The 25,678-nt window shown below is 39.8% G+C and overlaps 1 protein-coding gene across 2 annotated transcripts in view; it reads right to left on the bottom strand.

Annotated features, from left to right (window-relative positions):
- Positions 1-416: 416 nt before the first annotated feature.
- esr2a (estrogen receptor 2a) overlaps positions 417-25,678 on the bottom strand; it is a 57,113-nt gene continuing 31,851 nt past the window's right edge. Inside the window, exons 2-9 of one of the 2 annotated variants that reach the window (XM_034699052.1) lie at positions 23,201-24,031; positions 21,772-21,938; positions 19,769-19,885; positions 17,723-18,028; positions 15,339-15,477; positions 9,952-10,085; positions 6,254-6,437; positions 417-4,787 (exon numbers count right to left, since the gene is read on the bottom strand). In XM_034699052.1, coding sequence (XP_034554943.1) covers positions 4,565-4,787; positions 6,254-6,437; positions 9,952-10,085; positions 15,339-15,477; positions 17,723-18,028; positions 19,769-19,885; positions 21,772-21,938; positions 23,201-23,601 — 1,671 coding nt within the window. In that variant the 5' untranslated portion in view covers positions 23,602-24,031 and the 3' untranslated portion in view covers positions 417-4,564. The remainder of the gene's footprint in view (positions 4,788-6,253; positions 6,438-9,951; positions 10,086-15,338; positions 15,478-17,722; positions 18,029-19,768; positions 19,886-21,771; positions 21,939-23,200; positions 24,032-25,678) is intronic. The other variant, XM_034699053.1, reaches the window with a different exon arrangement.

Raw genomic sequence — 25,678 nt, 5'->3', positions numbered from 1 at the left:
TTTAGTTCATTCTTCAGGCTACTGTTTTAAACATGTATTTTTATGTGTTCAACCAACAACATTAAGTTACTAGTTTTTGAAGGCTTTCCAGAAAAATGGGCGTGGTCAGGACATTTCTAAGCTAACAGCATAGACTGTATAAATAATGAACGTAGTATCTGTGACATCATCCATCTGTTCCTGAACGCTGTTTTGAAGACAATCAACAGCGGCAGCCATATTGGAAATGCAGAACTCAACCAGGCAGAGTGTGACGTAAAGAGGCGGAGTTTGAGCCTCCTGACCAACAGCTATGTGTTCCTGTCCGGGAGTCAAGTCAGTCATGCCCTTATTTGGGCAAAACTCGGAATCTTAATATCTTCTGGACCTTCTGTCTCTTTTTTGTTCATCTGGATTTCAGTAAAAAGGGAAACATGTCACCTGTATAACATGTTTGCTTTATTTTATAATGTAACAAACAGAGAATATGTAAATGTATAAACATACAATGAGAACAAACAACCAGCTGCAAAATTCATAGGACAGTAAAACTGGGACCAAACACTTCAATACTGGCTGATGATTTACAAAGTGGATAAACAAACTGAAGCTTGTGTTTTATAACTGACTGACAATACACCAGTTTAACCAACAACAACTTAATGATACAATTTAACCCTGAGGACTGGGATGAAATAATTGCTAACCAAAACCTGGCCTAAACTGCAGAGTTATTTTTTGTTGAACCAGTCTCTGAACAATGTACAGCTGGTCTAAACTGAGTCTGGTCTTAGCAGAGCTCATCCATGTGAATGCCAACATGCCTTTGGCTTTTGCTTAACAGTATGAATCCTCAGAACGTTTCTGGAAATTTCCTTGCAATTCACAGGAAATATCCTTAGTTATTTAAAGATTTTTATTTGGTAATTTTTGGAGACTTTACTGGAAATTGGCAGAAACATTCCTGGGAATCTTTTCATAATTTTGAGATTTTTTCCAGGAAATTTTGAGTAAAATCCCAGAGAATGTTCAGAAAAATTCTCGGAAATTACATTTTCTGAGATTTATTTGGGATTTTTTACAAAGCTCTCCTGTCATAACATTTTGGCAACTTTCCTGGGAAATTTCTTGGGAATTTTTAAAAAACGTTCCTGGGAAAATATTGTGATTTTCCAGGAACATTTTCTGGAGATTCTCAGAAAGTGTCCTTGAATTATCAGAAACTTTCCAGGGAAATATCCGTAACTTTCTAAGGAGTTTTCTGAAGCAGTCCCAGGAATTTTAAGGAACTTTCAACAGCTGACTTTGGAGATTTTCAGAAAGACGAAGGCCTAGTTTTGGAGAGTACAGCTCAAGAATGAGATCGAACAAATTAAATCAAGTCAGGACTGACTTGGTTTTAGACCATGGATATGCCCCATTGTTGCAGCCTGGCCTAGACATGAAGAATATATATGATGGGGACAGTCTGACCATCTTTTCATGAAAGGTACATGGAGCAAATGTGAGTATAGAGTGATTGAACAGTTTTCATTATACGCTGATGAACAGTGTGGTCAGAAGTAAGGCAGAATGCACAGGACAGAACTGGTGCTCATAGAGGGTTGCTTCTGAAGTCTACATATGTTAATATGCTTCTTACAATAATCCTGATTGTCAAAGCTGCATCACAAATGTGCACAAAAAGATACTGCAGTAAGTTTTAAGATACAAAAATAATACCCCTTTTTCTCCAAGCAAAGCTTTACTTTTATGAGTGCAATGTTGTCAAAAGAGAAATAGTGGTTATGATTTTTCACAGGTATGACAGTAACACCAATGAGTGTGTGAGCCGTGAAGCGCTCTCTAGTGGTCAACAGGAGGTCTGCTGTGATGCAACAAAGCTCTAAACAGCCACAATACAGATGTTCTGTATTTTGTTGAGTTAGCTTATTTTAAGTGAATCATGTCCAAGTGCCTTATCAATACAGCCCATGTTCAGCAAGCTTTCTAATTGTATACATTTTCAGATCTCATCTTATTCTTTTTGAGAGGTTTTCTGTCTTTATACCAAGAAGCAAGAACCTCTACAGCTGTGACGGACAGTAAAAACTGTCTGCTGTTTTAACTTTAAGCAAAAGTTAAAAGCATGTTGAATGCCAACACAATTTATAGTTTCTCAAAAAGGCACAAGCGTATCATTCCTGCCACAGAAAGTCTCATATCACAGTAAATGTCATTTTTTGTTGAGGATACTGAAAATAAAATGTGAATAATATTTTAGGGGCATTCAGTATGTTTGCTTTCTTCCATTGAAAACAATTAAAAAAGATTGAAATAAAACACCTGTACGACAGTGTATTAGGACCACTTACGGAAGTAAAATTTTAAAAAAATTGAGAAAGAAAACTTTAAATTTTAAGTTTTTTTCTCGATAATGCACTAATTCTAATTTATTCTTGTTAGATAAACGCAATCACCTCCTCCAGATCAGTGTGCTGCTTTCTTCTGAACAGCCCCAATATACGGCAATGTCTTTTCAAAGTCCAGATGCTTATAATAATTTGATGATTCTGGGCTAGAATCAGTAGTGTCTCCTTATTGCTGAGTCCAAGTAGGAAGTACAATTTGATAAGGTTGTCAAGTAGGTATATGGCAGCTTGAGTTAGATTTTCGAGTTTGATTTCTCATAGATTTGCGTCTTAATAAACTCAACATTTTTAAGTTTTTCTCTTGAAAATGTACTTATTCTAATTTGTTTTATTCTTTCATAGTGGACGTAATACACTGTCATACACCTGCTTACTAAATATGATGCCCAAACAAAGTTTAAAGCCTACTTTATGTGCTTATAATAAAGATTGAACAAAGTCGATTTTTTTAAAAGAGTATACAAGTTATGTTGGGTTTTTTTTTTTTTACAGGAAAGAACAAAAAAATATGATAAGAAAAGTGAAAAATTGTTAGAAATGATTGATCTTCATAGCTGTTTGTAGACTGGTCAAATTTAGATAGAGCTTTGCTAGCTGTTTTTACCTGTGTCAGACTGTTTAGATAAGCTAGCTAGCTGCTGGCTGTATTTATCAGAAAGATAAAGATGAGTCTATCTTCTCATAAAACCCATACACTTCAGTTAATTAGCTAGGTTACCAAAATGTAGTGCTAAACCTCTAAGATGTATGCTCCATTACAATTTAGAATTGTTTAGTCATTGTGCTAAGACAGCTTCATATTTTTAGCATAATAATGAGAATTGTCAATCCGTTTTAACTCTTAATAAATACATATATTAGCTTTATCACCAAAATGTAGGATGATACTATCAAGACTTAATCATACTACTTTAGTATCATCAACACACTTAGCTAAGCATAGCTAACTAGCTGTTAGCTGTAGCTTATTATATAGCATAGAGATATGAGATGAGTGTCCATCTCCTTGTTGAAATACTTGGCAAGCTAATTATTATAGCTCTATTATCATGTATTACATGTATTTATTTTAAATTTGAATCAAGTTTTGTGTGGAATTTCGTTGCTTAACATTTTTAAAGGTTAAATGACTTGATAGAAAGGTTTGTTTTCTTCTGGTTAAGTGAGTTCTCTGTAGCTACAATAACTCAATAATTGAAGGCATGACTTCCTTTCATAGAAGTGGTCAATAAAATGCAATATATCTCTCTGTAAGGATTTCATCAAGTAGTTGCAGCTGGTGAATACTTGTACAAAACAGAGGAATAAATATTATTTTTTATGGCCATGTTTTTTTTTATCATCTGACGCACAGCATTCTCAGTCAGACCTCCAGAGAAACACCAGATACAGAGGATCAAAGAAGTGACAGCTCTGATCCTGATTCAATTGTTGAAAAATTGTTGTTTATATACAGTTGTGCTCATAAGTTTACATACCCTGGCAGAATGTATGGTTTATTGGGTAGTTTCTGTTGTCTTTATGATATAAAAAGAGTAAACACAGTTGTTAGATAAACATTTTGCTTCACCCAACCACTAACCATGAGTGAAAAAATATTTTCTCTTATCATTCATATTCTCTGAAAAATGGCCACAAAAAATCATAAATTCTGCCAGGGTATGTAAACTTATGAGCACAACTGTATTTATCTAATTGTCTTTGCATGCTTCATGGAGTTTTTCTGATACTGTCTAGCTAAAAGCTCTAAATCTTTGCTCTAACGGGTCTGTCTCCATTGTTTTTCTTCAAAGGAATCCTGTGATGCCTGAAACATCTTGTGCTGGACATAATATGGTTCATCTGATCTGATATGCAGTAAGCTGCTCAGCTCAAGAGAATCATCTCAGCAACATATGAAGTGAATATCTAAGGGAGTGCTGGTGCTACTAGACAAATAAGGTGTATTTGCTCCTCTTCCTGTATCACTCTGGCTTCATCATGTGGTGGTAAGGCAATGAATATGGCAAGTTTGGTCTGTCTGGTTAGAAAAGTTCATCAGATTCAGTGCACACGAGTGTCAAAGATTAAAATTCACCTTTTAGAGTTCGCAGACTTCAGCGCCCTGCAGAGTTCAGGTTAAAGTCTCTTTTTTCTTCTCAACTGTGCAAAGTGTTTAAATACACTTCACAGGACTACTGCGGTTCACCTCTACAGTCGGTGCTGCAGGGAGTCCAGGTATTTGAGGGGCCGCTTCCCACAGGACCCTCCTCCTGGCCTTTGGAGTCCTGCTGGGGGGGCTGGCGAGGCAGACGGGAGCTGTGCATGATGTGGGCGTCCAACATCTCCAGCAACAAGTCGTACAAAGGCACCATGTTCTTCATTTTCATGCAGTGGAGGTGGTCCATGCCTTTGTTACTGCACGTGTGAAAAGAGAAGTGAAGGATCAATGATGATAGAATCAAAAGAAGCTCGGTTTTCTGTGACACAACAAGCAGATTCAACTGATGATACAAGTTATTCACTTCAGATGATGGGCCGTCTCACATTTGTGAGTTTTCTACCATTATAAATCATTTTAACAAAGCAGCCATGTTTCCTTCGATGTCACACTAAGGCTTTGTACAGACGGCGACAACAAATGTCCTTATTAAGGACAAATAAAGTTCTATCTATCTGGGGCGCTGGTGGCCGAGCAGTCTAAGTGCCCCACGTATACAAGCTACAGTCCTCATCGCAGGGGTCGCCGGTTCAATTCCTGGCCGGTCGACCATTTCCTGCATGTCTTCCCCCACTCTCTACTCCCCACATTTCCTGTCTCTCTTCAGTTTTCCTATCAAATAAAGGCAAAAAGGCCAAAATATAATCTAATAAATATAGATTAATATAATAAAATAAATATAATCTATCTATCAATCTATCAATCTATCAATCTATCTATCTATCTATCTATCTATCTATCTATCTATCTATCTATCTATCTATCTATCTATCTACTGTAATTATGATGTACTGATCAGTTCCAGACTGTAAGTTGGATAAACTTTTCATTGAAATTGACACAAACAGCTATTTCACCATTTTCTGATTGACTCAGAACTGATTTCATTTGATTAAGTCCAAAGTTTTTACTTCAAACTTGTAACAGATACATTTTCTAGCTAACAGTAACAGAGGGGAAATGGTTGAATGTTAAAATAGCTGAGTGATAGCGGTTAACAAGAGGTGAATAAAAAATATAGAATTGGGGCACCGTAGGCCTTGCGGTTTATGCAAGCACCCCAGATACATAACACCAATTCTTGCCTCCCTACACTGGCTTCCGGTCAGCTACAGAACTCATTTTCAAAATCCTTCTGTTCGTTTATAAAGCACTTCATGGTTTGGTGCCCTCTTACATCTCAGAACTCCTGTCTCTGTATCACTCTGTCAGAGCACTCGGATCATCACACCGAAACTTCCTGTCTGTTTGAACGGCAAGGACAAAGAGATATGGGGACAGGGCCTTCTCCATTCGCAGGTTCGACTCCCGGCCCCGGCCATTTGCTGCAAGTCTTCCCCCACTTTCTACTCCCTTCATTTCCCTTCTCTTCTTCACCTGAACTATCAATTAAAGGCAAAAATTACCAAAAATATAACTATATATAAATACATAAAACTTGGGACACAGCAGTGTGACATTATTAAAGAACTTGGGCTTCTTTGCCTGAGTGTGACATCAGAGGAAAGTGGCTGCTGTGAGGACATGAGCAATGGTGCTCAAAATCAATACATAAGACAAAAGCGTCAAAATCTTAAGACATTAGGGACTTTTCTTTAAACTGCACATGGAAAATGGAACCACTGTACCATAACACTGAACAGGCATGAAACGGCTTTATTACCTGACATGGCGAATGTGTGAAAGCAGCATGAGCAGGTGGGCAAGGCGGGTGTACTGCTGGCGGAAGGTGAGACCAGTTTTGGCGATGGCCCACACCAGCGCGTCCGTTACGGCGTCCAGTAGATGAAGAAGCTTAGAGCGACTCTGCAGCTCTTCGCTGGTATCTGAGGAGCCGAGGCACATGTCTGGAAACAGAGACACAGGAGAGGCTGTAAAGTGGATGAACTCAGCCTGGTTACGGCAGATGGATGTCCACCTGTGGGTTTGGTTTAGCACAAGTATTCTGCCTGTTCCTTTTTTAATGGTGGATATTGATCCTCTGCAGATAATGTTACAGAGGATGTGATGAAGTCCAGCTCTGTTGTATATCCTGAGAAAATTAGCAATTAGCAATAGTTTTATTTGGATTTGCCCTTTTTTTTGGTTTTACATTTTGTTCATAGCCATGGTGCTAAGTTGGAAAAGGTTGGCTTGCTCTCTCCAGGTCAGAGGAGAGTCTTTGCCCCAAGCGGAGGAGTTTAAGTATCTTGGGGTCTTGAGGGGAAGAGGGAGCCTGAGATAGACAGAAGGATCGGGGCGGCGTCTGCTGTACCTCATTGTACCTGCCGGACGCTGTACCGGTCTGTCGTGGTGCAGAGGGAGCTGAGCCAGAGGGCAAAGCTCTCAATTTACCTGTCAATCTATGTTCCAACCCTCACCTATGGTCACGAGCTGTGGGTTGTGACCGAAAGAACGAGATCACGAATACAAGCAGCCAAATGAGCTTTCTCCACAGGGTGTCTGGGCTCAGCCTTAGAGAGAGGGTCAGGAGCTCAGACATCCGGGAGAGGCTCAAAGTAGAGCAGCTGCTCCTCCGGATCGAGAGGAACCAGATGAGGTGGTTTGGGCATCTGGTCAGGATACCTCCCGGACGTCTCCCTGGGGAGGTGTTTCGGGCATGTCCGTCTGGGAGGAGGCCACAGGGAAGACCCAGGACATGCTGGCGAGATTATATCTCTCAGCTTGCCTGGGAACGCCTCAGTATCCTCCCAGAAGAGCTGGTGGAAGTGGCCGGGGAGAGGAGTGTCTGGGCTTCCCTGCTGAGACTGCTGCCCCCGCGACCCAGACCCAGAGAAGCGGAAGAGGATAGATAGATAGATGGATAGATGGATGGATGGATTCTGTTCATATTTTCTTTTGTAAGGCCATGAATAGTGTTTACTTGAAAATCTGCAGACGCTGTATAAAGCAGTGAATTTCTCTATCTTCCATTTCTGACTTACCAACCTCTCCTGGGCACCAAAGTATTCATCGCTAACTCACAAAGCCCATGACCTCGAACCTGGAGGAGCTTAATGAAATACAGCAATCTTCATTTATCATTCAGGACGTGTGATTATTCTAATGTTTTGGAGCCAGAGGCTGAAATGATTCTGTGATGTTGGTTACATAAGAAAATTAATTCAAAATGTCGAGGCCACAAAGGATCAGCAGTTTGATCCCTGTAGAGTCAATGCATTACTTTTTTATTAGTCTTGTTTTGAGTACTAATACTTGCATTGGCACAGTCCACACAAATTAAACTCTCTATATAAAACCTTGGAGCTCATCCACTAAACATTACATAGAATATATTTTCTCACAATTCATCATCCTCGCTTCTTTTCGTACAAAAAACTATAGTTTTGTTGTTCTTCATTTGGTATTAGATCAAAACTAAATTGTGCTGCCCACCCCGAATGCAGCCTCCATTTCTCCCCAGCAGACAAATCTGCAACAGTTAGATTTGTGTTGTTGTCTGAGGAGGAACAGCGGGGGAGTCAGGAGGATCATTTGTTGCAGGGAAAGGTTAAACAAGGAGACTAATTGAAGAGGATGAGTGATTCTTCAACTGCAGAGTTCATCCATCAAGCAATCCCACTCATTAACTGCAAGAAGATTGCTTTAGTGAACACAGTAACAGGGGCTTATATACACATACATCTCTATAAATTATAATATTCTAACACATTTTAATATCATGAAAGTAGTAGAAATAGTTTAGACGCATTAAATGTAAATTATGTTTGATGCATTTTTCTGTTCATTTAGATAATTATGGCCTACCGCTAAAAAAAACATGTAGAAATACAAATTACTAGAGTATGTCAATTTGAGTTTGTGTAAATTACAATCCAAAACAGTATAAATACCATATATCTCTCTCTATCACTCTGCCAAACGTTTCGCCACAAATGCCTGTTTCAGAACTCACCACTGCACTGAAAAAAAAAAATCTGACTTTTTTTCTCTGAATTATTACCTGATAAAATTCTGTGAAAAAAAAATCATTATTCTGACTTTAATCTTAGAATTAAAAAAAAGGCAGATTTTTTTTCTCCCCCATTTTGCTGGCCTAACCGTCAAAAGAATAATAATAATAATACATTTTATTTATATAGTGCTTTTCAGAAACTCAAAGACACTGTACAATTGTTAAAATACAAGGAAGGAACAAGGAACACAGATCAAACAAAACAACAGTACAATAACAAATTAAAAGCTAACTTAAAAAGTTGAGTTTTTAAAAGAGATTTGAATGTTGAAGGGTCAGAGCAGTTTGGATATGAGTGGGGAGAGAGTTCCAGAGGATGGGGGCGGCTACGGAGAAGGCTCTTTCCCCCCAGGATCGGTGCTTGGTTCTGTGAGGTGGAGACAGGAGGTTGGCATGTGAGGAACGCAGGTTACAGGAAGGAGTGCGATGGTGGAGGAGGTCAGTGAGGTAGGAAGGGGACCTGGTGGTGGAGGGCTTTGTGGGCGAGGAGGATGATTTTAAACTGTATGCGGTAGGTACGGGACAGGGAGCCAATGAAGATGTTGGAGGAGGGGGGTGATGTGGTCATGGGAGTGGGTGCAGATGAGGAGGCATGCAGCAGAGTTCTGAATGTATTGCATTTTATGGAGGACTTTGGATGATGTGCCGTACAGGATGCTATTACAGTTATCTAAACGGGATGTGATGAATGCGTGGATAAGTGTTTCTGAGGCAGAGAAAGAAAGGAATGTTTCAATGGCCCAATCCTCTCCAGAAAGCATACAGATCCTGTTAAGAACAACCTTTTTGTTTTAAAGTACATCCCTCTTTAGCAGAAATTAAGATTTTTTTCTCTTTAGAGCTCTGAAGGCTCAGAAGCAAATGTATGAATTCATCAAATTTTCTTACATCCTGTGTGTAAATGTCTGAAAACAGTTCCAACTTTTCCAATTCGTTGAAAGTTTTGATTCAGATTTTTTTGTTCTTCTTGCTCAAATATTTTAAAACAGACAAAAGCTGACATGAAGGAGATAGAGCAAAAAGGAGAACCCTGATCGGGTACATCAGTGAAGACGAACAGAAGCATCAGTCTGAAGTTAATTACTCTGCCTCAGACAGTCTGCTGCTGTTCATCCTCAGACAGGTACTGCCTGTTACTTTCATCATTCAGCAGACTCTCACTATACACCGTGTTCCCATCAGGACATGCACTGGGAACACACGCTGCAGATAGGATTACATGTGAGGACAAAATAATACCACTAGACTTTGATTTCAGCGTACACATACATCTCCTCGCCTCCCTATGCAAATATCACACAGAGAGACGACTGACTACGCACCACCAAATACAAGGGAATAAGAATGTTGGTTTACCCACCCATACACACCCACACATGTGCACAATGAATAGCATGCTCACTCACTGGAGTTGAGGAGGATCATGGCCTTGAGGCAGACATACTCCTCCCTCTGCAGCTTCAGCTCTCTCACTCTGGACGTGGCAGCGATCAGCATGTCAAAGATCTCAGCAAAGCCCTGAACACAGCTCCCCTCCTCTCTGATGAAAAACAAACAAACAAAACAAGCTGCTCATCGGACAACAACAGATGTTCGTGGGACATTTTGCAAAGATGCTGAACAGATTTGCTTACAAATAAGAATGGAGGAATACTTGTGTAGCTGTCAGCGTTACGTAAAGGAGCATAAATTGATTTTTGGCAGAGTGTTGTGTGTAACGGCAGATTTATGTGCGAGTAGAAGATCACATCTGTTGAAAATATATTTACCCGAGTTCTACATTTTAATACAACTTAGATACTTTTATTTATCTTTAAACATTACTTTTATTACAGTTTCATACATCTTTTTGTGCTCATACATTTTCCCTGCCACATTTTTGAGCAAAATATTATCTTTTTCACAAAACTACATTTATTCAATATGTTAAAAATATGACCTTGATAAATATGATGCATTCTTTAAAACTTCTTCAACATTTTAATACTACGGTGATGTTCAAGTACATTTAATGATCCAGTTAAGTCATAGAAAAATGGTGGGCCTTCTGCAGAACTTTGCTTTTTCTAGTTTAATCACACCAAGATGACCATTGTTCTGTACGTTTCCTCAAAGGCATATGTTGGCAGCAAATAGACTGATATAAAATCACTCTCACACGTTAGTGGTCACCCATTGGAAGTCTTTGGTGTTGTCTGTATCTGCAGAGATCATGTCATCTGTCCATATAGTTCTCATTCAGCTTCTCCAAAAATCAGCTGCTAGAATGCTGACAAAGACCAGAAAGAGAGCCCACATCACACCAATTTTAAAGTCTCTGCGTTGGCTTCAGATTTGCTTGTATCATATGAGCCAGTGAGAGCCCTCAGGTCTTCAGGTAGTGGTCTTTTAATGGTACTTAAAGTAAGAACAAAGACCCACGGTGAGGCCCACGCCTGTGGAACACCCGACCTGAAGATCTGAGAGCTGCACAGAGCATAAACATTTTAAAAGCAAACTCAAGACCGATCTTTTTAGTCTCGCTTTTAACTGAGTTTTATTCTTCACAGTTTTATTTATTTATTTAATATTTAGTTCAAATGTTAGTCACTTTTATTCTACTTTATTTATTCATTTATTTATTTATTTATTTATTTTAAGTACAGCATCTTATTTTATTTTAATGGTTTGATATTTTAGTGTTTTATTATCTTAGAAACCTATTTTATTTTGGTGATTTTAATTTCCTGTGTTGAGTTTTAACATCTTATTTTACATGCAGTGTTTCCTCATTAAGATATTATGAGAGCGTTTCCTCAGTTCGTTCAGCAACTTCTTTTTTATTTGTATTTATTTATTTTATTTGTATTGTTTTTATTACTACTGTTGCATATATTGTGTTCTTAACCTTAGGGTTGTGGGGTGGGTTTGGGGTTGGGATCTTTTTCTTAATCTATTCTATTTTAGGTTGTTTTTATGTACAGCACTTTGTGTTACAATGCCATTTTATGAAAAGTGCTTTATAAATAAAGTCTGATTGATTGATCATGTTATTACTATATAGCGTTTTTTACTATTCTCTGCATACAGACTTATCTATATATCCATATATATTTATATTGCATATTGCACCTCAACTGCCTCAGTGCACATTATATTTTTGTCTTTTTTACATCACCCTGTTGCCATCTGTCATAATCACCATGTCACTTCTGCATAACATGTCCTTACTGCCTGTAATAATTACAGCTATTTATACCATGTGTAACATTTGTGTATATACCTTCACATTTTTCTTAATTTTTTTTCTTTATTTGTTCTCCATTACTCTTGTACTACTCTTGCTACTATATCTGTGCTGCTGCAACAACCGAATTTCCCCCCAGGGATCAATAAAATATTATCTAATCTTACTTTGAGGTGATTCAGAAGTCTATTGATGTCAGTCTTTGTGTATTCGGTTCATAACCCTGGTCAAGAACAGTTCACATGGTTGGAGGACAGCACTGTACAATAATGAAGCAACAGTTGAAACTGCAGGGACACATCCCCGAGAGAGCCTCTGCTGTCCTTGACCAGACGAGGGGAGGAGGGACAGACTCTGTGAGTTGTGATTACAAACCACAGCTGATGAATTCCTCTCATTCTCCCTTCAATCACACGTGAATGTGAGACTTCTACTTGTGCAGGAGTTTGTGGAAAGCATGCTGCTTTTCTTGTAGGTAAATCATCTCAACAACATGTCCCCATGACTCATGCCCTGCAGTATGCACTGCAGAGATTCCACTACATGATATGATAATAAGGGTCACCACAAAGGAAACGTTGCTTTGCTCATTGCAGATGTGCCTGAAATGTGGTGAGCTTGGAACACTTTGTTCCAGTTTTTTGATGCCGCTACATATCGGCCAATTTTATTCTGTAACCAAATGTGGACAAAAATGATGACAGTGCTGCAGAGCTTCAAGTTCAATGTCAGTGTCATGAGCTGTGAGAGAAAAGACGCTGTGATGCAGAAACTCAAATCAGTGTGCCTCACTTAGATTAAGAAGGACTGCATGTTGAACCAATCTCAAGTCATATCTAGATTCAGTAAAACAAAATAAACAGGTAGATGATAAAAAAGGTTTCCTGCATGTAGTTAAAGATATTAAATATTTAGCAAACATTACTACAGGATTCAAGGGATGTAAACAAGACATGGTAGTAGTCATGGAGGTCACTGTTCTTTTAAATCTGGGTGGCCATCTGAGGCAACTGATGACAGGTGGACAGAACACGCCATAGGCACCATCTCTGCTTAATTTGTCCAACATTATCCTCCATTCCTAACTTGCCTCCACTTACTTCTGCAGGTCTCCACATCAACTAATCAATCAATCAATCAATCAATCAATCTTTGTGTATATACAGCGCCAAATCCCAACAAGTGTTATCCTCAAGACTCTTTACAATCAGAGCAGGTCTAGACCATACTCTATGTTATATTATTTACAGAGACCCAACACCCTCCTCAACAAATTACAATACATTCAAAACTCAGCTGCACGCCTCCTTACTCACTCCCGCTCCGGAAACCACATCACAGCAGTCCTCCAGAAACTCCATTGGCTTCCCATCACCTCCAGAATACAGTACAAGATCCTCCTCATCACCTACAAAGCCCTCCATAACCTAGCTCCCTTCTACCTCACAGACCTTCTGCAGCCATACAATCCCTCCCGCAACCTCCGCTCCACCAATGCCAACCTCCTCACCCCTCTCACCAAACCCAAGCACTGAACCTGGGGGGACAGGGCCTTCTCTGTCACTGCCCCACACCCTCTGGAACTCTCTCCCCCAACACCTCAGACTCTCTCCCTCACTCACCAAATTCAAATCCGGACTCAAAACCCACCTATTTAGAAAGGCTTTTAACCTATAATTGATTGATTTTTGTTTGTTTTGTTTTGTTTTGTTTTGTTTTATTTTATTTTGTTTTGCTGCTTTGCTTTTTTTGCACTGTTTTCCTTTGCTTTTCTATTGTATAATTTATTTTCTTGTAAAGTGTCTTAGAGAAACTTTCAAAGCGCTTTTATAAACAAAATGTATTATTATTATTATTATTATTATTAAATATTATTATTATTGTTATTAACATCAAGACAGGATAAGATTCAGTCCCATCTAACAGACAGGACTCAGTCGGATCTCATCTTAATCCACCATGAGCAGAGCACTTTGCAGCATTTAGCAAGTTACAGCGGCAAGCAAAAACTTCCTTTAACAGGCAGACACCTCAAGCAGGACTAGACTCATGTTAGACAGACAACTGCCTCTACCGTGTTGGGGATGGAAAGAGGGATAGAGGAGATGACGAGAAAGAGAGAGATGATAGTGGTGAAACGGAGGGTAGTTAAACTTATATCTTGCTGGTTATTTTGACCAGCATGTTGTTGTGGCATTGACACATCGAACAGATGTGGATAACCACTTTCTTGGTCCATCAGTTTGTCTTTAAAACTTTCTGCCATTGTTGTCCCTGCTGCTGTGTTGACTGTCATATCCTCTCTGCTGAACTACCACTACTGTCCATGTGCATACTGCGTCTCACGTCTACGTTGGGCTCATTTTTGAAGAACGTGCGCAGCCAACGCTGGAGTCGCATAGCAGGCATTGTGCGTTGGTCTACATGTAGTAAACAGCAATTACAGTATATCTCTGTCCTGAATTGATTTGATGAAACTTGTGGTTACCACAGATTAAAGCTTGATCAGAAAAAGGCAGCTGGACTTGGAGATGTTTTACATCTCTTCTCACATTCAATTGCACTATTCACATACCAAACTCAAATCAGTCTATTTTCTTCACATACCCACAATATTTATATTTTTATATTTATTATTGTTTATGTATGCTTCTCCTTGCAGTCTAAATAATAATAATAATAATGCATTTTACTTATAGGCGCCTTTCTTGACACTCAAGATCACCTTACATCATTAAAACAAACAGAGTTTAAATAACAAACAGTAATAAAATACAATTTAAAGAGTTTTAAAAGAATGGACAGTGGAGTTGTGGTCAGATGGAGTAAGCCAGTTTAAACAGATGAGTTTTGAGTTTGGATTTAAAATGTGGGAGTGAGTCGGTATTATGGAGGTCAGGTGGGAGAGAGTTCCAGAGCATGGCAACAAGGGGAGCAGGGGGGAAAGTGAGATGGATGGAGGAGGAGGATCTGAGGGTGCGGGCGGATGTGGCAGTATGAAGGAGGTCAGATAGATATGGAGGGGTGAGGTTGTGTATGGTTTTGAAGGTGAGGAGAAGTATTTTGTAAATGCTCTTGCTTGTCTTCTTATTGTGGTTATTATACGGGACCTGAGAAGCAAAATTTGGTTCCACCTCATGCGACAGCTTGTGTTTGTATGAAAATAAAAACCTTGAATCCTTGAAAGGCTTCTTCAGTTGTTCAGACTGTTCAATAGTCTGGTGGGCGGAGCTAGAAAATATAAGCCTCTAAGGGTTGTCAGAATGGGTGTCACATGAGGTCAACAACTCTGTTAACAACCCATGCGACAACCATTAGCATACTGATGAATCTCAGAGGCTTATTCTTTATTGCTCCGTCCAGCAGTCTGTTTAGAACTGACAATGACCTGGATGACTGATGTCGAAGGAAATATGTCTGTGAAGGTCCTCAAGTACCACTTAGACAGCTACTTTGAGAACAATGAAACACTTGAATTGGAATACATGTAGTCTATGTAGAATATACTTGAACCAAGTGCAGTAAATGTCAGACTCTTTGTGAGTTGTGGGATTTTGTCGGTGGTACCTGCTCAGGCTGAGGTCAGGGGAGAAGATGAGTTTCCCTGGATGGTCCACTGACCTCCACATCAGTCCCACCATCAGAACCTCCAACCAGCAGCACTCCAACAGGTGCACCTGGTCCACCAGACTAAGCTCGACAAACCCTGGAGAAACAAACAGTTTAAAGTTCGTGATTAAGTGTTATCAGTAATGCTCTACGTTTGGTTCAGTCTTCAATAAAATCCCCCAATAGGCTGCAGCATGAGATCAAAACACAAAATAGTCAAGAGGGACACAAAGAAAGATTTTTTAAAATCATTACACCATAAAATCTATACTGGCGGACGTTCTGTATGGTTGGTCCTCAGTGTGTGTTTAATCATTTTAATGAGGTGGTGATAAAAACCAGGCGCCAAAGGGGAGAAAATTAAAATGTTTGAGGTGTGAGAGGGAACACTCCGACTGTCTTATTCAAACCATAGACTGAATAAAATATGGACATAGTATCTGTGAAGTCACCCATCTGTTTCTGAAGCACTGTTTGAGGTCAATTGTCGGCGGCAGCCATATTGCTGCTGTCGAGCGATTGTGACGCAAAGAGGCGGAGTTTGAAATTCCTAGCCAACCGCTACAGTGTTTCCACAGTCAGCTGTGCCTCTCATTGGAAGACTGGTAATCTCAATATCTTTGATACCTACAGTGTGTGCCGATCGAGAAATGAGCTATCCAGACTACACTCGTCTTTTGTACCAGGCTGTAAACATGTTTATTTCTGCTGTAAAGATTGTCTTTTTCCCATTTATGTGTATGTGACTTCAGGTACTTCCGGAGCCAGCCTCAAGCGGCTCCTCGATGAACTGCAGTTTTGTAGCACTTCTGCATTGGACTCATATTTTTAGATCGGAGGTTGCCGCTTGATTCATCTGAAATGATAAGTTATCTGGTTAAAGTTGATGCAAACTGAAACTATTTAAAAATGATATTAAACTGCTTTGTCTGGTTTCTCAGGCACTTGCACTGTCTTTTTTCTACAATAACATTGACTTTTTTTCTGGCCTCCTCAAGTGTTTTCACGATGTTTTGAAGCAGGCCCCCCAAAAAGGTCATAGGTTAAGAACAGATTTGTTTAAACATGTGCACACAGAGATGAACGGCCTGTGCTGTTATCTGGTTGCAGTGGGGCTAAGAGTGACTACCTGACCAAGGACACACAGATATGTCACTTTAGGTTGAGGTTAAAAGTTTCTGTGTCATGGTGTCTAAAGCAGAGGAAGGGCTTGTAACCAGCAGGGGTCACAGAAACCTGTTTCAAAACTTTCATTTTAGTGCAAAGATTTTTTTTTAACATCTTTTATCATTTCTCTAATTAACAGAGACAGTGATAAAAGTCACAGCTCATTGTCCAACTTATTGTCCCAAAACAATGCTACTCAGTTTTGCAGAGCTGCGTTTGCATGCTACATAAAACACAGACAATTGCTGTCAGGCCAATATCAGTTATTCTCTTGATGCCCTTTAAAACTTTTTTGATTCAACTTACAGAAAGAAAACAAAGAAATATGTATTGTACTACTTACCCTGGACTCAATTGTGTGTGCAATTGTGTGGACTCATTTTTTTTTAACAAACTAATGATTTGGCAATGACAAGACAATATCATAATCTACTCCACAAACTGCAGTCCTACCTTCAAAACATTCAGGACATTTGATGTAAGCAGTAATATTTTAACTTTGGTGTACAGGTCAATCATTGAATCAACTCTCACCTTCAATATTTCATCTTGGTACAACTTTCTTACCATCAAACATAAAACAAAACTCTCCCGCACTGACAATCAGGCCAGCAAAATAACCGGTTCACTCCAAACCCCCCTATCTGAACTGTATAGCCGTTCAGTGATGAGGAAAGCCACCCTGATCACTGAGGACCTCTCACACCCACTCCACCACTCCTTCATGCTGCTGCCATCAGGCAGACGGTATAGAGTACCACTGGCCTGCAAGAACATTTACAATAAATCTTTCATTCCCTGTGCCATAACCACCCTGAACAGTTTAAAATAAGCACCGTAGCCTGTTGCTGATTATGCTTATAGATGCTTGTCTTTTATTATGTGTTTCAACTATATGTTTTTGTTTTATTGTGAAGTGTGTGCGCCTGTTTGAGCCCTGTCAAAGAAGAATTTCTGACAGTAAAGCTTTATCTATCTATATCTATATCTATCTATCTATCTATCTATCTATCTATCTATCTATCTATCTATCCATCAAACTGCTGAAATTATAATTTGTCTTATCAGTTAAAGAAATGACCTGTGACACTGATGTAACTATATGCTAAAGCTATCAAACAATAGTTATAAAACCATAAAAGTCTACATTATAATGTGGATCTTCTGTTAGACACCTGGAATCTTTTTGGCCCAGCTGATCATGTGAACCAGCTCCTTATCAGCCAGGTTGGTGAGCGACATCATGATGTTTGCTTCAGTCAGCGGCCTCTTCATGTCCTTCATGAGGTAGATCTCTGGCGGCTCGGCCTCCATTATTCTCTCTATCAGCTGCTCTGGGGTCAGTGCAGGAGGACGGGGTGCGCTCAACAAAACCGCAGCTGGTCCATTTAACACCGCTGGGTTGTTAGTGCTGCTTTGGGAGGACGGTCGGACTCGTCTGGCCTGAGGGGTCCTGAAGTTTCCACGCTCTTTTCGAATACCTGATGGAAAGAAAACGAGGAATTAAAACAGACTGCAGCCTTTTCGTGTTATTTTGGCATAGTTCAGAATCTTTATTTTTTAAACATGGCTGAGTTTTTTTTGGTTTTAATGTTTAAAATTTTTCTACTGCTCTAACCTATGACTCAAATTTTGCCTAGGAACACACACAACAATAACCTTAGTGAGTCATAATAATCAAAATAACAAATAGTCTTTGCAGCTTTCATGTTGTTTTCTTAATGCAACCTGAAGCTTCAGAACACAAGAAAGTGAGGGAATCCAATCAGCCATCTTTTAAATTCATTGTGTATTTATGATCACACTCTTTCCTCAGTGACACATCCATAAGGTATGGAACAAGATTGGAAGTGAATTTGAGTCTCTTTTAATAATAATAATAATAATTCATTTTATTTATAGGTGCCTTTCTGGACACCAAAGGTCACCTTACAACATAGCAATAATAAAAGCAACACTCAACAGTAAATAAATAAATACATTAGAATAGAGAATACAATACTAGAAAAATGAAAGGGGGAGGGGAAGTCATTCCAGTCCCAAGGAGACAGATTAGAGTGAGTATGCTTGGCGGAAAAGGTGAGTTTTTTAGGCGGGATTTGAAGGTGGTGGGAGAGATGGAATTTTGTACGTCAAGGGGGAGAGAGTTCTAGAGGCGGGGGGCCGAACGGCTGAAGGCTCTCGACCCCATGGTGGTCAAGCAAGCAGGTGGGAAGGTGAGTTGGATGGAAGAGGAGGACCTGAGACTACGGGTGGGCATTTTTGTTTGGAGGAGCCGAGGAAGTCAATGAGGTCCTGAGGGGCTAGGTTGTTGATGGACTTGAAAGTGAGGAACAGAATCTTGAAAATGATGCGGTATTTAATGGGAAGCCAGTGGAGCTGCTGCAGGACAGGTGTGATGTGGCTGGCGGAGGGGTTTCTGGTGATGATGCGGGCAGCGGAGTTTTGAAACAGTTGAAGTTTATGGATGGATTTGTCAGGTACACCAAAAAGAAGGGAGTTGCAGTAATCTAGGCGGGAGGTGACCAGGGTGTGAACCAGAGTGGATGTACTGTTGGGGGAGAGAGATAGATTCTCTATACTATGAATTTAACACAAATGTTCTTCCTCATTTTCTTCTGTGATTTTGGTATCCATAAATTCCTGAGGAAATGTCTAAATGTGCCACCTTGTCACACATATAGGCGCTAACTGTGCATGTCTGGTGTTTGTGGCTGGTCATGTTGTGTAATGTTAATTTTTAGAGTGTGTTTACAGCTGCCTGCAAGAGCTATAAATAATACCGTGAGAGCTGTTCATAAAAACTATAAAGTTGCAGCCTGGATAGCTAAACTGGGTCAGTGGGACAAAGAGACACCTTTACATCGGTCATTATTATTTGACACTGTAAATAATAAAAAATATTGAGTAGATTTGGAAAAAGAAGTTGAAACACATGTTTTTACAGGGGTCAATGGAAAATGGAAACTCCACTTTATTCAGCTGCTGGACAGATTAACTTTACATGAAGACAAACAAACTCTCCTGCGGCATAACACTCTGGGTATGAGGTAGGTAAGAATTCTTGAAAAAAACAAGTTCCCCTGGAACTTTTCATCTTCAAAAGTCTTGTCATTCTGATACAGCTTCTTGTGTTGCAGAGTGTAGATAGAGAGAAAAAACAACAACAACCTCTGAAAGGAGAAAATCCTCAACAAGTAAGAGAACATGAAGTCACTTACCGCACTTTGTCATGCCGACTTCGTAGCATTTGCGAAGGCGACATGCCTGGCAGCTCTTACGGCGGTTCTTGTCTATAGTGCATTGATTAGTTGCAGGGCAGATGTAGTCATTGTGTCCTTGAACAAAGAAGAATAAAGAGAGAAAATGAGGACAAAATGGCTAAGAAGAATAAGAGCAAATTAATAGAGTACAAAACATAGACACAATTAGAAGAATTGAAATAAAGAAAAGCTGAAGTGCTGTGTTGAGGGCCTCATACGCTGACAGATCCGTTCCTGCAAATCCCAGCGGAGCTAAGCATCGTTTCCCCGCAAAATGGGCCCCTGCTGGAGAATGTCGATGAAAGGCTTGTTCTGTTTTTCTTTTGGGATAACTTCTAAGCCATTTATGAACCGTGAACATGGTTGTAAAACGGGAGGCTGAGTCAGCGAGTGTAAAACTGTGGTTTAAACTGTAGGATTCAGTTACAGTAAAAGGCAAGTAACAAAGCCAGAGCTCATAAATGTGCTATTGCATTGTGAGATATTTATGAGCTCATAAATAGAGGTTAGAAGTTGTGATATGTTGTGTTAAGCAGTGTTATTCCCCATAGAGGAGCGCTGGTATAGTGCAGTTGTTAGAGAAGGCGCTCCGTGTGCAGAGGCGGCAGTCCTCGTCGCACTGGTCGTAGGATCGACTCCCGGTCCCAGCAGTATTTAGAGCATGTCATCTCGCTCTCTCGCCCCATATTTCCGGTCTCTCTCAAGGTTTCCTATCAAAAGGCAAAAAAAGGAAAAAAAGGCCCCAAAATATTCTTGAAAAATCCCTGTAGTGCTCAGTGAGAGGTGTGCACATGCATGAATGTGTGCATGCATTTTGGATGCAAGGCTCCAGATTCTAGTTTGAAATCTAAACTACATTTTCCATGCAGCCCTGGTTCTTAAGTAATGCTTGTAGCTCCTCGCAGAGACAGACAAACTGATATTTAGCAGTCCTTTCTGTTCACCTTCCATCAGTTTAGGGTGTAATCATACCCTCCTGTGCTGTGATTGGCCCAGGGAGCCAGTGAAAAGGTCAAGAGGCTTTGCATGTGATTCATGTGAAAACAAACATCAATGTTGACCGGATATTTGTATTGAAAAAAGGATATTTCCCTTAACCTAAATCAGGATTTGTTGGTAGTTAATTCAAATAAATTGGTTTCAGCTGATGTGATAATTCATCTACATGTGCTTTTATTTATGAGACAAAAAGAGCAAATCCCTCTGCTCGGGGGTGAAAGAAGTTCATGATTACATGACTGAAAGCCCTGCAGGGGCAACACGTACAATCCATTCATAAAATAGTAGCACGAGCCAATCACAGCACAGGAGAGCGGTAGTAGGAAGAGCTCATATGAGAATAAGATATAGCTACATATTAATTGAATAAAGTACAGATACTGTTTATAAGAATGTCTTAGTTTTGTTCTTACAAATGGTGTGTCTGCTTAACTCAAACGTTGACCTTATCATAATGGCGGTTCAAATGTCGTGGCATCCATCTAGACTTTATTGACATTTTATACAAATTATAATTTTAAGGAATAACCAATGTCAAAAGGATTTATCCTCCATGGACCATAGATATCCAAACAAAATCTATTAGAATATTTTCCACTTACATCAATATTGGCTGGACCACTGTGGTGGACCAACATTGCCGTTTTGTTTCCAAGTGGCAAATTCTGTATTAAAAAAATGTGCCAAAACTGCAGTTCCTTGAGTGTCCACTTGAGGCTGGCTCCAAAAGCCAAGGAGACCCCATTGATACCCATGTTGAAACGCCGAAATAAACAGTTAACAGTTTTGTAACAAGTAGAAATCTCAGACAGTAAATGACTCATTTGAATAAAAGCAGCAAGAGGGTTTTAAATGACCCTGTCTGACATTTCACCCAAAAGAAGTGAACAAAGAGCTTCACTGGTGCTCTTGGTATTCATTTTATCATACATGCAAAGATACAGTACGTTCTTGAGTCTCACTTTGGATGCTCCTCTTGAAGAAGGCTTTACAACCCTCACACGACCAGACGCCGTAGTGGTATCCTGAGGCGTAATCGTGACACACAGCACAGTAGTGGAGGTCTGCCTTCCCACCGGATGACACCACCTCGTCCTCGTTTTCCTGAGAACGCCTCCTCACACTTTTACTAACAAGAAAAAAAAATGTGGTCATCATTTTATCCCAAGACAGAAATAAGTCATACGGCCCAAATATGTGTATTGATAAACCCAAATCAGGTTAAGTTAAAGCTCCTGTGATGAACTTTGGGTTTTTTTGTTGAATTTTGTGCCCCTTATGAACAAAACAGTCCTTGCTGTTTTTGTTGTTGACATGTGAGAGGCATCAATAGTAATTTAGGCCTGTTCCATAACCAGTTAGAATCTCCTTACAGGACCGTTATGTTACTACAACAACAATATACTCACACACAAATTGCATTTCAACATATTTTTTCTGATGACCAATGGTGATAAATTCAATAATAAGAATTTGGGGTTTCAAGAAATACTATCATTACTACTAACTGGAGCTGTAAGACATCTAGGGTTGCAAAATTCCAGGAATTTTCAAAGTTGGAAGCCTTCCATGGGAATTAATGGGAATAAACCAGGAATTTACTAAATTGAAGGTTGGCTCTTAATAGGGAACTTAAATAAAGTTGGGTAAAATATATTTTACTATAATCCTGTCTAAAACAAACAGATTTCATGCAAGTACAGTTGAATATCTATGCTATTCTTCAATTACATGCACATAGCACACTGCTTACTGCAGGGCTATTGGGACCACGCCCCCTACATGTACTTTTTATTTGCATGTTGAATTGGACTTTTTTGGAGGGAGAGCGGCTCCTTTCATTTAACATTTTGAATGGGACTTTGTTGGGATTGCATTTTTGTTAATTTTTGAATGGGTTGGGTCGGAGGGATGAGTAATACTTAACTCAACATTCATATTTTGTTCTTCAATGAAAGAATTGATTGTTCAATAAAATATTTAACACTTGATAAAGTTCTACTTACAAATAAATCTGTTTTAATTGTATTATTTTGGATGGATGTCTGCTTATAACAAAACAAATATCTATGCTTGGATATGATACCTTTCCATTAAATTCCCAGTTAATTCCCATAAATTCCCATAAATTCCAATTTAGAATATTTCCAAAATTCCCCAACTTAACTTCCCAAGGAAATTTACTGGAAATTTTCCACCCCTTTGCAACCCTAAAGACATATAATCAGTAAGTTGATTATAGGAGGTTAGTAAAGTTGTTGTTTAACAGAACATTTTTCAACCTAACTAAACATCTATTCATTTAATTGTAAAACTAATTAACAGATTGACACAATTGTAACAAAATCAGACATCAGTCCACCACACTCAACAAGTGATGCACAATCCTACCTGGTTGATAAGACGGTGTCTATCTGCGACAGCTCCACCCATTGAGATGGGGACTGAATCGGCTGTCCGTGCTGAGACCGAGCCTGGGTGTGGTGTAGGGGTATGGGGGCCCCAACGTGGCCATGGCTGGGCCAGAATATGGACGGGCTTATTGACCCATGGACGGAGGGGCAGTCTGATATACCCGGAGCAGCATAACTGAAGATAGTTGGACTGTAGAAAGGTATGGTGGTAAAGTCATGGCCGAGATCATTGTAAGGGGAGGGGATGCAGATAGGCTGGTTTGTTTCTGTGGGGGAGGACAGGATGGGGGAGAGGACGCAACTTCCAACTCGACTAGAGTCCACTTTTTGGAGCTGGAGGAGAGGCTGATCCTTCTCCAGAGGGGTGGCAACGGCCATTGCAACAACACAGGGTAAATTACAACATCGTCGGCAAAGAATATAACCTAGGATTGAGCCATTTTGTCAAGTTCACTGTGGAATTATCGTCATCTGTGAGTAATGACCTTAAAATAGAATACAAGCACAGGCCAGCAGATCTACCTACACAAACCAGGGTAGCTAAATGTCACTAATGAGCTCACATTGTAAATTCCCAGGCTGGTGGATAATTCAGTCAGACCTGTAGCTGGATTTGATCTCGCTGTGCTCACAGTGAAATGCCAGTGTTGGGGTGTATTACATGATCCAAAGGACAGTGGAAACACAGGAATGCAGTCCGTGTACCCTGCAGGAGGGAGGATGTTCAGTGCTGAGTTTCAGTCCGGCCATGAGTCTCACATCATGAAGTGGGAGCACATGGAGTCGTACGAGTAGTAAGCCTTTTCACCTGGAAACAAAGAGAAACACAGGAGTCATCATTTGGCTTTCTTTGGGTGTAAAGAATGGATTAAAGCTGTGAGCAATTTAATAGTTATTCCTTGGCACAGTGGCCTGGCATTATTGGGGCCTTATGATGATATAACATTAAAAGATGAGTTTAAACTTCATCCAATATTTATGATATGGACTTAGAAAGATTGAGGACAGGGCGCTGGTGGCCTAGCGGTCTAAGCGCCTTACATACAGAGACTACAGTCCTCATCGCAGGGGTCGCCGGTTCGATTCCCGGCCAGTCGACCATTTCCAGCATGTCTTCCCCCGCTCTCTACTCCCCACATTTCCTGTCTCTCTTCAGCTATCCTATCAAATAAAAGGCAAAAAGCCCCAAAAATATAACTTTAAAGAAAGATTGAGGACTATTACAATCAATCGTGATAACCCAGGCTTTAAAAAGGGATACATATTTTTCACATAAGAAGGAATTTCACCTCCTTTTGAGGACACACTGTCTGAAAAATGACAAGTGAATGGGAACACAGGATTTATAATGTCCTGTAGACAGAGACAGCTGTTGAATCAATCTACACACACACACATATAAACCCGGTACAATCTAAGGACATGTTAGTTTATTTTTCAGCATCTGATACAGTAAAATCAGCAGAGTTAATTACTCCCGAGTGGCAGGAGTGTGTCTTCAGTCAAAGTTGGTACACATTGTCTCCACCTTTCTGGCATTAAGCTCAGTTCTGGAAGTCGTTATTTATCCTGAGAGAAAAGGGTTCATTAATCTTGCCGACTGGCTGAAAGAGGGTCGGGTTCGGCTCGCCAACAAAACTCAATAATCCGTGGGAGTCGCTGGAGTCTTGTGCTGTAAGCGTAAAATGAACATTGCTGAAACTGTAATTAAACTCACAAAGACAAAACGAATACTGGTCACTGTTTGTTCTTTTGGATGTGACAGAAGTGTTTTTTTTTTTCTTTTTATTGTCTCAAAGTAAGAGGTACATGGAGAAATCAACTAACAACTGTGAAAGCATAAAAGGAACAATTGCAGCGTGTTGAACATTAATTTTTATGTCAACAACATTCCATCACATTTTCTTTGGGTTGACTTTCAGGCCTGAGATGCATTAGCGGTGTAAGCGATTATACTCACCACTGTATCCACCATAATTAGACTGATTGGATCTCTGACCGATAATCATTGTTGCTTATATTTATGAAGCCCCACTCGGAAAATGACCATCATACATCAAATCTATGCTGCACCGGTATCCTGGTCTACTTTAACTCACTCCAGTGACTGGCTGGTTCTTCAGGTACCTCAGGACAAGACTGAAGATAAAAGGACTGCTTTGAACATTAGTGCAGCAGACTCTTGGGATCTCCTGCAATATTTCTCGCAACTGCTTTCTTTTTTATCTTTGGAAACTTTAAGAATGACGCCTCTGGTTGTGAGATTAATGTGGGCTTGTCCTTCCTTCGATTAAACCATGATTAAAATTCCTAATCATGTGTGCACACGGCAAAGAAGGTATGACTTCAGCCTCATTTTGAGCCAGGAAAACATCTTTAATACTTGACTAGCCAGTAAAATACAACAATCAAAATAGTTGTCAGTTGCAGACCTGGTAAGAAAAAATACATTTCA

Source organism: Notolabrus celidotus, chromosome 13 (assembly GCF_009762535.1).
Source record: "Notolabrus celidotus isolate fNotCel1 chromosome 13, fNotCel1.pri, whole genome shotgun sequence".
NCBI classification, from domain to species: domain Eukaryota; kingdom Metazoa; phylum Chordata; class Actinopteri; order Labriformes; family Labridae; genus Notolabrus; species Notolabrus celidotus.
This window is presented reverse-complemented; position numbering and strand designations above follow the sequence as displayed.